Below are 14,270 nucleotides of genomic sequence, written 5' to 3'. Positions count from 1 at the left end.
TGCACCTGTTAAGTTAGTAAAACGGTTATTAAACAAATCTGGCTTCCCCATTGACTTTGCTTGTCTGAAGGTTTCAAAAGGGGATCACGTGACCCCAGGACACTGCAACCGTCATGAGAGTCAGTTGCCAAGTTATGAATTTTGATCGCGTGACCATGGGAATGCTGCAATGGCCATCAGTGTGAAAAATGGTCATAAGCCACATTTCTCAGTGCCCTTGTAACTTCGAAAGATCACTAAGTGAATTGATGTAAGTTGAGGACTATAAATAGAATAGAATAATAGAGTTGGAAGGGACCTTGGAGGTCTTCTAGTACAACCCCCTGCCTAGGCAGGAAAACCCTACACCACTTCAGACAAATGGTTATCCAACATCATCTTAAAAACTTCCAGTGTTGGAGTATTCACAACTTCTGGAGGCAAGTTGTCCACTGATTGCCATATTTTTCAGAGTATAAGACGCACTAAGGTTTTGAAGAGACAATTTTTTTAAAAAAAGTAGGTGGGTAGATAGAGGCATAGAGAGGGAGAGAAAGAGAGAGAAATACAGTAGGTAGGTAGGGAGAGAGTGAGAACAGTTAAGTAGGTAGGTAAGTAGGTAGGTAGGTAGATAAAAGGATAGAAATAGAGAAAAAAACAGTAGGTAGGTAGGAAGCGAAAGTGTAAGTAGGTAGAGGGATAGAGAGAAATACAATAGATAGGGGGAGAGAGAGAGAGAGAGAGAGAGAGAGAGAGAGAATTGGTAGATAGGTAGATAGAGGGACAGAGAGTGCGTAGGTAGGTAGGTAAGTAGAGGGAGAGAGAGATGGAGATTTGCACTCTGCAAATCTCCCAAAAACGGCCCATTTTTCACAAAAACGGGCCCGTTTTTGTTTTGTTTTTAAAAAAAGGCATAAATAGCCTTGGGAGCCTTGCAGAGTGGTCCTGGGGGGGGGGCGTAAAAAGCGAGCAAAAAATGGCCCATTTTTTGCAAAAATGGCCCTGTTTTTGGTAAAAATTGCATGCATAGCCTTATGGAGGCTTATAGAGTGCTGCCGGGGGCTGGGGAGCAAAAAACGGGCTGTTTTTTGCTCATTTCTGCCCTCCCCAGCCCCCAGCAGCTCTCTGAAAGCCTCCTTAAGGATATGCACGACCATTTTGGTGAAGGGACGGGGCTTCTGGAGGCGAAAAATGCTGTATTCAGTGTATGCACCCAGATTTCCAGCCTCTTTTTTGAGGAAAAAAAGTGTGTCTTATATTCCGAAAAATATGGTAATTGCTCTAACTGTCAGGAAATTTCTCCATAGTTCTAGGTTGCTTCTCTCCTTGATCAGTTTCCACCCATTGCTTCTTGTCCTGCTCTCAGGTGCCTTGGAGAAATAGTTTGACTCCCTCTTCTTTGTGGCAACCCCTGAGATATCGGAACTCTGCTATCATGTCTCCCCTAGTCCTTCTTTTCATTAAACTAGACAAACCCAGTTTCTGCAACCGTTCTTCATATGTTTTAGCCTCCAGTCTCCTAATCATCTTTGTTGCTCTTCTCTGCAAACTTCCTTAGAGTCTCCACATATTTTTTACATCGTGGTGACCAAAACTGAATGCAGTATTCCAAGTGTGGCCTTACCAAGGCATTATAAAGTGATATTAACACTTCGCGTGATCTTGATTCGACCTTTAGTTGTTCTTTTCATAACACACTCAATATGTCAGATCTCCTTAAACTCAAGGGTAGGCACAGGGACATCCCGTTCAGAAATTATTCAATCAAGAGAGGTATGTTTTTAATTGAACAGGTTGCGGAGCCTGTTAACTCATCAGCCCATCCCGGCATTCTTAGCATTTTACCTGTTTTCCCATTCTGCCTTTGTCTTCTGTTTTGACATCAGTGGATTCATTAAAAATCCGAAGGCACTCTTCCATTGGGTCAGACTCAAAGTCCAAATCGTTCGTTAGGTGAGAATAATCAACCTCATCATCAGAGGAGGAGGAGGAGGAGGAGGAGGAGGAGGAAGCAGGAGGAGCCTGGGCTAACTTACGTTTCTTAACATTTGCCCTCCCATTGTCGTAGGGCAAAGAGAAGCCAGCATCCCCTCTGACTGAGTCCGAACTCACATCAGGGAACCGAAGAAGAGGCTGGCCCACCAGCTCCTCCTCTCCACTCTCATCCCCAAAGAGATCAACGTGGCTCAGGGACCGCTGTTTAATCTTGCGTTTGGCCTCCGAATTCTCCTTGGCCTGGGAGTTGGTCAAGGTTTCCTTGGACCTTTTCAAGGCTGGTTGCTTGTCTTTTCTCTTATTCTGTTCAGTTCCACTAGGGATTTGGGGCTTCCTTTTCAACTCTACAGGCTGGAACTTGCTCTCTTTCCTACTAGTCCCTGATTTTTCAGTAGCAGCAGCTTTGCCAACATCTTTGTTCTTGCCAGAGTTCTCTTCCTTAATTCCAGGTGTGATCCCAGATTTGGGCTTATGGAGCTTCAGTGCCTGCCTATCAACGTGGGACTTGCTTGGTTTCTCCTTACTCCTTTCCCCGTTTTTGTGCTGTGCCTTCACACCCGTCTTCTCCTTGTCTCCTATTTTAACTTGATTTTTCTTCGCCTGCTTACCCTTGTGGTCATCCTCCTTTTTCTTTTTCAACTTATCCTTTGAGGCCACTTTGTTCTTTTCCTTGACTTTCGCATCTCGGTTAGAAGGCACTTTGACCAACTTGGCATTTTTCTCCACTAAATCCTTGACAGCGTTTCCCTGCGGGCTCTCGATGTCCCCCATGTCATACTGCACGGCAGTCTCTTTCATTTGCCGGGAACTGGTATCTATTGGTGGGGCTGCCTTTTCTTTGGCTGTGCCCAATTTGCTTTCGGAGCCTCCTTTAGATTTAAGGGGGATGGCAGAAGCTTCACGGCATTCATCCTCCGAGTCAGAGAACCGGGCAATGGGCTCATCATTGCTCGTTTCGTCACAATATTTCTTGAATGAAGGAGAATAGGCGTCCTCACAATCAACTTCCCTCTTCCGCTTGGTCCCCTTCTGTTCTTTAGCTTTGCTCATCAGCCTGGCAGAATAATTTGAAAGAGGATCATATTCTAAATCTGTTGAAGGCTTGGAGTTGTCGATTATGTATTTGCTGTTGACAGCAGAGCTGCTGTACTTCTTCGGCTGAGTGACCACAGTGGGAACGTATTCCAGTGAGCTGCCTTTGCATTTCGTGTTGTTGAAGGAGTCCAAAGTATATTTGCTGGACTGACTAGAAGCAACCACTGCAAGAGGAGTAGGGTTGTAGTCATTACCACTGTTTGCATTGTAACCACCTGGGTTATACTCCAGAGAACTGAACGGGTTGGATGTTGTTAATCCAGCAGCCTTAGAAGCAAGTAAAGGGGGTTCAGAGGAGCCGTACTCTTTAGTTGTCTCCAGCAGCTCTTCGTACTTCTTTTGCTCACGTTCAACTTCATTCTTGGCGGCTTCGATTGCCTTGTCAAACAGCTCAAGCTCCAGAATCCCAGAAGCTGATGAGACGATATTTTCCAAAGTGCCATTGCTGTCTTGTGCCACAGGTTTGGGAAGTTCTGGGTTGTAGGGGTCATAACCACACCCTGGAAAAGGAAGGAAAACGAGAATATGACTATCAACCATTCTCAGAACACCCATCAAATCCCAATTATAAAAATTCATTCGATTATAAAAGATGAGAAGGCAAGGAACCAACTCCCACATGGCCCTCAGAACAGTCTGCATCAGCAATCGTTCCTGTTATGTCATCCAACCTCCCTGCATAAAAGTATGGCCAAAGAAACGTTTGTGTTTTCTCCCTCTTTTCTTTAGACTTGGGACATAAATCCCTGCTGTAACATGAATATGCTGGAATTTCTTATCTAAATTTGAAATCGCTTCAACAGTGAGGTGAGTGGCACATAAATTTTATAAATAAACAACTTCCCAGATCTTTCCTCCTATCTAGAATTGATAACGTGCACATTCAACACCCCACATATAGGAGACCTATCCATGACAAAGTAATACTTTTCTGGTCTCAAGCAAAGAACTTCAGATAGGTTAGCACTGCCTAGTATTTCACATTGGCTTGTAAAAATAATGGAGATTTTTCAATTGCTTGGTCCTGAAGAAAGTGAGGAATTTTAACTAGGTATACCTTGTTTCTGACTGGATAGGGAGTAAATCTCAGCTAATTGGATTATCATGTTCCTATGGGAGTTATCCTAATACTAACATACCGTATTTTTCGGAGTATAAGACTCACCTTTTTCCCCCCAAAATAGGATGAAAATCTGGGTGCGTCTTATACACTGAATACAGCATTTTTGGCCTCCCGAAACCCTGCCACCTTCGCAAAAATGGACGTGCAGAGGTGTTGGGAGGCCTGCAAAGTGCTCCTGGGGGCTGGGGAGGGCAAAAATGGGCAAAAAACTGGCTGTTTTTGCTCATTTCCCCCCCCCAGCCCCCAGGAGCACTCTACAAGGCTCCTCTACAAAGCCCACCAGGAGCATTTTGCATGCCCTCTCTGCATGCCCTGTTTTCCACAAAAAATGAGTCATATAGAGGGTTTGGGAGGTCTACAGAATGCAAAGACTTTTTTAATTTACCTCTTTAAAATCTTGGTCCGTCTTATACTGCAAAGCATACAGTAACTAACAGTGATAGAAGATAAATCTATTATGGAGAAACTAGTCCTCCAAATATTAACAGGAGAACTGCACTCAAAAGCAACACATGAATTAGCACACACCATGTGCAATGAGATTGTGGTCCAAAATGAGAGAGAAAACCACAGGACTGTTGCAAGAAAGGTGAAGGAACCTTAGCCAACAAAAAACAGTCAGCAAATAAGAACTACAGGGGCATATTTCATTTGGAGCACAAACGAAAAGGAGACACACACACAAGCCATTTTCACTTCCAGTTCATGGTGAAGGAGTGTCATTAACTTTTTTTTTAAGGAGAAATGTGCTTTTAATTTCTAACTGAGTAGCCGATGTGGGAGAAATATAGGAGAGTTCCTATATTCTCTTTCACACCATATTTCTACCTGATAATCCCAACATTTTATCGTAGAAAGAAAAATGAAGATTCACACAGTGCAGATGAGTTCTGAACTGAATTAGGGAGGCTGCTTTAAAATAATAACAATATCCTTTATTGTCATTGTACATATATATACAATGAAATTGGTTTAGCCTATACTGGTGTAATCCATATCAAAAATACAAGACAACATGAATAATATAGAAAAGGGTCCTTATACAAGTAATTAGGGAGAAAACAGTCATATGTTTCCATGTATGCATGGAGTGGTTGTAGTTGCATTTGGGAGTGACAGCCCATGTGTCAGGCTTCCAAGTAACACAGAAGACTCCGAGGTTTGGGTTTCCACAAAGTTCCATTTTATTAGAGATGTCATATTGGCACATCTGGGAAAACCCAAATCTGAAAGCTTCCAGGTTTTCCCCCCTCAAAGGAAAGTCCAAGCCCCTGCCGAGAACCTACATGTCCATCACATGGTCCAATCAGCCACCGTACCAACTGGAGATTCCTCCCAGTCACACCACTCCAGGTGCAGGGCAAGGCGTCCTTGACTCTCTGAGAAAGGAATGTTATTTTGACTATATCTACCCCACTCCATATAATCCCCCTCCCAATTTCCCACAGCATTAAATGTGGCAGGCCTGAAGGCCCAATGCAAAAGATGCTTTTAAATCTGTTTGTTTGGCTGGCTCTATTTATGGGTCTCCTTCCCGATGGTAAAAGTGAGAAGAGACACTGATCAGGATGTGAATCATCCCTATCTTCCTTACTCTGCTGAAACAACGAGACCTGGAGATGTCATTCAGTGGTGTTAAGGTTCAACCAATGGTTTCTTGTGCCGAATTAATCACTCTCTGTAGGGCCTTCCTGTCCGCAGCTGTTGAACCAGCGTAACATACTGTTATGCAGGAGTTAAAAGGGGTTTCATAAACATTCATGGAGAAAGTTCACCTAACAGCCATTAGCCATGATAGTTTGGAAGCCTCACTATCATCTCAGACCCTCCTCCTTAGCCACTTATGCAAAGAGAAAAGATAAGACTTGGAAGAAAGTTGCACAACGCCTACTGATACATGCTACCACTATATGAGCACTGTTGCTACAGTCGTTTAAAAACGTTCAGAACTCCAGGAGACAGGAACAAATCGACCTCACGTTGTGAGAAAGGAATAGCTTAGCAATTGGAATTGAGCCCCCACCTCATCTAACAAATGTCTTTGGAGATAGCAGCAAAGACTCCTCAGAACAAGCTGAAATAGGACACCTATTACAAGAAAAAAATTAGGGAAAAAACTATTGCTTAAAAAAAGCCATCTCCAACTCCTTTTTTTAAAAAAAAATCAGCTTCTTGTTTGTCACTTTTTCTTCCCCTCTTGAAAACTAAAGATAAGACACTGTAGACCAGTGTTTTTCAACCACTGTGCCGCGGCACACTAGTGTGCCGTGACATAGTGTAAGGTGTGCCATGGGAGAATTATTTTATATATAGTCAATATAGGCACAGAGTTAAAATTTTTTAACATTTTCTAATGGTGGTGTGCCTCGTGATTTTTTTCATGAAAAAAGTGTGCCTTTGCACAAAAAAGGTTGAAAAACACTGCTGTAGACAAAGGAGTGGAGTTTATCCAAACCACCCCATGTGGAAATGTACCTCCACACCCAAAAGTACAATCTTCTTCTACTTTTCACTCCATACCACATTTATGAATAAATCTACAAGTGTAAGCTATCCAAACTTCAAAACTTAAATATGCCTGAAATGTTCTTTTGAGCAGGTCTACAAAGCATTTGTGAGAGACAGTTTAAATGGTTAAGGTACCAGGTTAGAAGCCAGGAGACTGTGAGTTCTAGTCCTGTTTTAGGCATGAAGCCAGCCGGGTGACCCTGTGCCGATCACTATCTCTCAGCCCTGGGAAGAAGACAATGGCAAACACCTGTCCCAGGAAAACAGCACGGCCTTTTTCAGGCAGTTGGCAGGAGTCAAAAACAGACTGAAACGCACACAGAAATACATTTATTGCTGTCTAGTGCTCTGTAGCACCTCAGGAAGATTTTACCGAAACTACAACTCAAAAATTATTTTAGAAACCCTTGCAAGTTTCATTCCTCCAAAAATCTGCATTTAAACGCAGGGCAAGGGTTTGAATCTTTCTTGAACATCTGCAGTTCAAAAATCAACATGTCTATAATTAGTAAGGAAAGACTTTTATAGCAGAGTACTTGAATGTTGGTCAAATCAGCTCCCAAACCCCACAAAGGGGTTATTTTAGTAGCCTTTAAAAATAATCATCATCATCATTTCTTAAGCAGTTAAATGTTTCAGATTAACAAGTATTGTAAAAGTCAGTTTTCTGTCTGAATTTCTGAAAAACTGCCATCACTGACAGTAGATCAAATCTATAAGAATAAGTCAGACTTCGTATAAGGAAGCTTTCCATGTTCCTAAAGTTAGTCACTGTCATCGGGAAAAGTTCAGGAAAATAATACTATCTGTACAAATGTCACTTTAAATTCTGGATACATTCATTGAATAAATACCTACCAAGGATTTTAAGCTTATGAGGAAGTGTACAAGACCCCAAATGCATAAGCATTTCATAACTCAGATCCTTTCCTTCCATACCATATTCTTGTTCATGCAACATTTTAACCACAATCTTAATGTAATTTCAATTGCTCAGACAATAAACACTGTTCTGCTATTAAAAGCTGAAAGGGGAAGACATAAAAATGTAAGTAATATTTTATCTTCTACCTAGCACTGCATACAACTACCCTGTTTCCCTGAAAATAAGACCTCCCTGGATAATAAGCCCAATCAGGCTTTTGAGCGCATGCGCTAAAATAATTCCTCCCCTGAAAATAAGCCCTCCCTGAAAATATTGCAACACACAAGCAGCCATGAGGTGGCCACACTCGCCACCTCCTGCACCTCAAAAATAAGACCTCTCCGAAAATAAAGCCAAGCACTTATTTTTTTGGGGGGGGGGGTCAAAAGAAAATAAGATCCTCTCTTATTTTCAGGGAAACTCAGTAGATGATGCTATTTAATTGATTTCTAAACTTTTTCTAGTCTATGTTTTAATATATAAATCGAGAATGACTTAAAAGAAAATTCATTAACCAACGTTTTGGACACAGGTGGCAAAGAAGAGCTAAATACCCCACTAATGTATAACACTAAACAGCTCTTTGGTAAGTTTCAATGGTACCACCAGTATGTAAAAAGACTGCCACAATGTTATTTCTTGCTGACATAACAGAGGCAAAATAATCACTGGACAAAAGTTTTCTTTTCTCTTTTTACCTGGGCTCTCGTGCACAGACAGACAATGGAGGTACTTGTTCATACTTTCATCCAAAGGTCCCTTTGCCTTTTAAATGTCTTCTTTGCACTCTACAGCCACCCTGACACACCAAGCTATCAAAACACGTCCTACTGTACAACTGCCAACTCATGGACAGCAAAGATTGTTCAAGGCTGCAGGATAGCAGACAGGAAACTTGTTAGTCCCACCTTCACATACACTGCTCTTAAAGAGGTACTTCCCTCTTAAACGGCTCCAGTGGTTTTTTTTAAATAGCTCACATTCAGAACAAGCATCACACATACATCAAATCTCCAAACGTACGGTAGATAAATTTCCACATTATAAACTATATAGTTTAAACTACTTGGACGTTGCATCTGATTCATAACGCAGCAACCATATGTTTCCTAGTACCTGCTATCAGAAGCACATCACACCTTTATGAAAGGTCCTACATTAGATCCTTATAGGCTTATAGAAACAATTTAAAGTGTTGGGTGATTTTAAAAGACCTGTGTGGCATTGCACCTAGATATCTCCAGAACTGCATACTCCAACATTGCTCCCAGCCAATGCTGCCCTTTCAGGACAAACAAATAGCCCCAATTTCCCAGGAAGGGAGTTGGCTGAAGATAGAAAGTGCTATTTCTCGATGACATCATCCATTCTTTGAAATACCACCCTCCTTGTTTTCACTTAGGAAAATGCTGAAAACTGAATTCTTTTTAAGTGTGTTTGTGCTTTAAGATGGCATCATGTGCGTTAAATGCATTGAGCTGATTCGTTGGGGATAATTAACTGAAGGCATTTATATGCTGTTGCTGGCTTATCTGCATTGTTTTAATTGAGTTTACCATGGTCATTTTATATAATTTACCATGGGTATTTCTTTTTTAACCACTGAGAGTTATATTTGAATTGCAGCGGCATATAAATGGAATAGCAAGATTCACCGAGTGTATCGGTGTTAGCATGTATGGTATTTATGAATTACCCAACTACAAGATGGTGACCACTGTACACATCCTTGGAAAGGGGAAAGCACCAGACATCAGCAGTCAGTCTGATACTGATACCCAGGGCAACTGAAGAATAGATCATAAAGTGTGATCAGTTGGAAATAGAAACCACTCAAATAGCTTCACAAAATGGCTACCAGCTAGATGAAAGCTGAGGAGAAGCAAAAGAGCTGGCCTTTCAAACAACACCAGCTCAACCCCTGAGATCTGCATCAGTTGAGGCTTTGCTTACTCTGCTGCAGAGGCAAAAGGTCCAAAGGATTGTCCCCTAGTAAGGGCTGTCACTGGCTTTGGAAATACAATGATAACAATTTCCACTTCTTTTCCTCAATTCTTACAGCATAATGGAAAACTAGTGGAAAAATCGGTATACCCAATTTACAATCTAGCCCCAAATTATATACATACATTCGTACATTCTCTCTCTCTCTCTCTCTCTCTCTCTCTCTCTCTCTCTCTCTCTCTCTCTCTCTCTCTCTCTCTCTCTCTCTCTCTCTCTCACACACACACACACACACACACACACACACACACACACATATATATATATATATATATATATATATATATATATATATACACACACACACATACATATGTACATACATACATACATACACACACACACATACATACATACAGGTAACATTTGGTGTATATACATACACACACACATACATATACATACATACATACATACATACATACATACATACATACACACACACAAACACATACAGGTAACATTTGGTATATACACACATACACACACATGCACCAAAGCAGTTTTTGACTAGACTTTCTGCTATGGCAGCCAAGAAGAAACAGTTTTTAAGAATTATTGATATTGATTCAGAAGTGGCCTCTGATTGCATTATGCCGATGTGCAAACACATTGTTTTATGATAAAATACTTTTGTGTATGGTATTATATAAGGCATGAGAGACTTCTAATCTGTATATAAACCTTAAGTTTGGATCAAACTTTAACAAGTCCCTTTTTAAGTTCAACAGAGGGGAGTCATCTAGGCTACTTTTTTGGTTTGTTATTTGTATATCCCTTTTAAGGCATCAGCCATTTTCACTGGTAGATTCAATGTAACATTTTTTTATATCATTCTTGGAGTCTGTCATTTTTAAATACTCTTTCAGCTTAGTCTCAGTCTTGTCCCGTAAAGCTTCCTCCTCTTCTCTAACATTTTTTAAATAAATCTTTGAGGATATAAAGTACTTAATGGGAACATACAATATCACCAAATATGTTATTTGTTTAGTTATTCAAATTTACAATGTCACTCAAAAAAGTGGTTTATGACCATTTTCACACTTACAAGTGGTGCAACATCCCCATGGTCACATGACCAAAATCCAGACACTTGGCAACTGGTACCATATGTATTTATGTTGTCCTAAAGTCATATGATCACAATTTGTAACCTTCCCAGCTGGTTTTCAACAAGCAAAGTCAATAAGGGAATCCAGATTTAGCTTATACTTATATACCGCTTCACAGTGCTTTACAGCTCTGTGGTTTAAAGAGTCAGTATATTGCTCCTCAACAAATCTAGGTTCTCATTTTACCGATCTTGGAATGATGGAAGTCTGAGTCAACCTTGAGCCACTCAGAATCAAACTCCTGGAGTGAGCAGCGAGTTAGCCTGCAGTACTGCATTCCAACCACTGCGCCACTACAGCTCTTCATTTACTTAACCACAGGATTCACTTAACAACTGAAGTAATTTGCTTACCTACTGTGCCAAAAAATGTTGTAAAATTGAGTGTGACTCACTTAACTATCTTGCTTAGCAGCGGAGAGTTTGGGCTCAATTGTGGTCATAATTCGAGGATTTCCTGTACAATCTTGCAGGAAGAATCTTATAGCCAGATTACATCTGTATAGTTTGGAGGAACAAATATGATATACACTCTACACCAGTGTTTTTCAACCTTTTTGTGCAAAGGCACACTTTTTTCATGAAAAAAAATCACGAGGCACACCACCATTAGAAAATGTTAAAAAAATTTAACTCTGTGCCTATATTGACTATATATAAAGTGTTTTTCCCACGGCACACCTTACACTATGTCACGGCACACTAGTGTGCCGCGGCACAGTGGTTGAAAAACTCTGCTCTACACTGCCCATACGTATTACCTCCCAGGTTCTCCTCCCCCCAATTTAATTTTAAAAACTGTTTAAACTAAAACCAAAGGTGCGGGAATATCTTATCAATTTACCTTCTTGGAAACCGATTTTTGATAACTGGCCACGCATAGCCCAGCAGTGACTTCATGGAAAAAACAAGCCTCTGTGACAGCTATCCAGTAAACAAGCTGGCAACTTGTTTTAGAATAGAGCTGGAAGGGACCTTGGAGGTCTTCTAGTCCAGCCCCCTGCTCAAGCAGAACCTATACCACTTCAGATAAGTGGCTGTCTAGTCCAGTGATGGTGAACCTTTTCAGCACCAAGTGCCCAAACTGGAATATGCATGTGCGTACACCAGAGCCCCAGAAACATGAAGACCAGCTGGTCTTTGGGTTTCCAGCCCGTGCATATGCACCAGCCAGCTGGTCTTCACTTGCGCCAGAGCCCCAGAAACCCAAAGAACAGCTGGACGGTGCACATATCCGCCCTGGTCAACCTGGTCTTCGGGTTTCCAGCACTCCAGCACGCACGAAGATGCATGTGCATCTTTCTGTGAAACCAAAGAGCAGCTGGCAACAACATGCGTGCCCACAGAGGGCTCTGTGTGCCGCCGCTGGCATACATGCCATAGATTCGCCATCACTGATCTAGTCTCTTCTTAAAAATCTCCAGGGATGGAGCGCCCAAACTTTCTGAAGGCAAGCTGACTTCACTATTTTCCTCACTATTAGGAAGTTTCTCCTTAATTCCAGGTTGCTTCTCTCTTTGATTAGTTTCCATCCATTGTTTCTTGTCTTGTTTTCTGGTGCACTGGAGAATAATTTTACTCCCTTCTTTGTGGCAGCCCCTCAAATACTGGAAGACTGCTACCACATTGCCCCTAATTCTTCTTTTCTCTAGACTAGTCAAATTTTCAAAAGCCACCACTGGCTTAAACTGAAGCAGGCCAGGGAAGGAGAGTGGCCTTTTTTTTTTTTTTTAACTTTTGCCCATCTGCATCACCAACGCACACAGCCAGGGCTGAACCTTTCCCAGAAATGCAGAGGATTTTAAATTTAACTCAAATTTACATGTGTGACCGTTTTTCACATTTAACAACGGGTGCAACATCCCGCATGTTGCACCCTTTGTAAATTTGTAAAATCCACATGACCAAAATCCAGGCACTTTTGAGATTTTAACTGTACACAAATGACCACACCCACCCACTTGGCTACACCGATTCCCACAAATGAAGGCCTTGCCAGGAAACAGCCTGGTATAACAAAAGCAATCGTGGATCCAGAAGGCACTTGCCATAGCCGGCAAGTCTACACACACACACAGAACAACACACACACATACACACACTCCAGGACAAGTTTTTTAAAAAGAAAATCTCTTGAATTGGTTACAATAACTTACGAACGTACACATTGTTTTTTTTCCTTCTTCCTCCCGCAGATGCGATATGGGAGTCAGGGAAGAGGAGGAGAGAAGGAGGAGGAGGAGGCGTAATTCTCTTGGGAGAGGCTTAGTTCTGCCCACCTCCCTTCAGGAGAGTTGTTTCACGCCTCATTAACAGAGTTGGAAGGGACCTTATAGGTCATCTAGTCCAACCCCCCCTCAAGCAAGAGACCTCCCGACCACCCCCTACCCCCTTTAATGAGGTATGAGCGACTCTGCTGCGGGGGAAGGCTCTCCGTTGCTTTCCTCCCATCCCAAACCCCCTCGGGAAATCCCCTCTCACCCTTAAACAAGGTTTCTTCTCCTTCTCCAGATCAGGGATACCCACCCCACGACCGCACCTCGTCCCACGAGACAGGGTGGGTTAATAAAACCGGCGGGGAGGGGTGGGGGGGAAGCAGGATGGGAGTATTAGAGAGAACAGGGGATTTTTTTTTAATGTACAAAAAAAAAAGCCAGTCACGTCCACGCTTTTACACGCCGCCTTTATCCCACGCAAGACAGGGGCGCCGGTGCTTTTCGTCCCCGCGTTCAAACAGCGCCACGGAGCACGGATAGTGGGGCCTTTCCCTCCAGGGCGCGGTTAGAGGAGGTCACCCTGCCGTCCGATTTACCTCCGACTGTGGCGGGGCGTCTGCTGGGACCAGACAGGGCCAAAAGGCGTCGAGGCGGTATAGGGCCATCGGTGGTGTGTTGGGCCCCGGGCGGGTGCCTGAAGTGGCAGTAGGGCCTCCCGCAGGCCTGCCCGTAGGGGCATTCGATGCCGCGGAAGAAGCCGCTCGAGCAGAGCATCCCGGTGTCGCATGAGGAGAAGAAAAGCAGGTCGCGGAATACCCCCAACCGTCGCTTCCCCTCAGCTGATTTTTCGCAGCTTCAGGCTGCGGCCATCTTCCTTTCGGGCAAGAGAGTATCAGTCCATAGTTATGGGCGCATGCGCAGAGTCAGAGCGACGAAAGAAGCCGGCATTGCCGCCGCCACTGAGGGCAAGGCGTAGGAAGAAAGGAAACAAGGTAGCCATCTTACTTAAAGGAAAAGAAGCCGAGTCCCAAGGACGCATGCTCCGCGAAGACGTCGGCGGTGACTTTAAGGCAAGAGGTCAAAGGGTGTGCGCCACGGGATTGACGCTGAAAGATTCGCCGCCATCTTAGTTGAGGACAACAGAAGGAATGCGCGTTCGCCATTGGATTAAAAAAGGGCAGGTCTTTTCCGGGTTTCGCATGGCAACACAGCTGGCTTGCTTTAAGGTGGCTACGATGGTGCCTGCTCAAAAATGACTTGTGTAGAGTGACCAGAGGTCTCCAACCTTGGCAACTTTAAGACTTGTGGACTTCA

The 14,270-nt window shown here is 42.8% G+C and overlaps 1 protein-coding gene across 1 annotated transcript in view; it reads right to left on the bottom strand.

The window, feature by feature from the left end:
* REXO1 (RNA exonuclease 1 homolog) overlaps positions 1-14,045 on the bottom strand; it is a 44,405-nt gene extending 30,360 nt beyond the window's left edge. The window contains exons 1-2 of the mRNA XM_087702715.1: positions 13,553-14,045; positions 1,825-3,569 (exon numbers count right to left, since the gene is read on the bottom strand). Coding sequence (XP_087558841.1) covers positions 1,825-3,569; positions 13,553-13,730 — 1,923 coding nt within the window. The 5' untranslated portion in view covers positions 13,731-14,045. The remainder of the gene's footprint in view (positions 1-1,824; positions 3,570-13,552) is intronic.
* Between the last annotated feature and the right edge of the window lie 225 nt (positions 14,046-14,270).

Source organism: Thamnophis sirtalis, unplaced genomic scaffold, assembly GCF_051295495.1.
Source record: "Thamnophis sirtalis isolate CommonGarterSnake01/CBP01778 unplaced genomic scaffold, rThaSir2_p1.2 scaffold_1, whole genome shotgun sequence".
Taxonomy (NCBI): domain Eukaryota; kingdom Metazoa; phylum Chordata; class Lepidosauria; order Squamata; family Natricidae; genus Thamnophis; species Thamnophis sirtalis.
The sequence above is the reverse complement of the archived record's forward strand: the minus strand, read 5'-3'. Positions and strand labels throughout refer to the sequence as shown.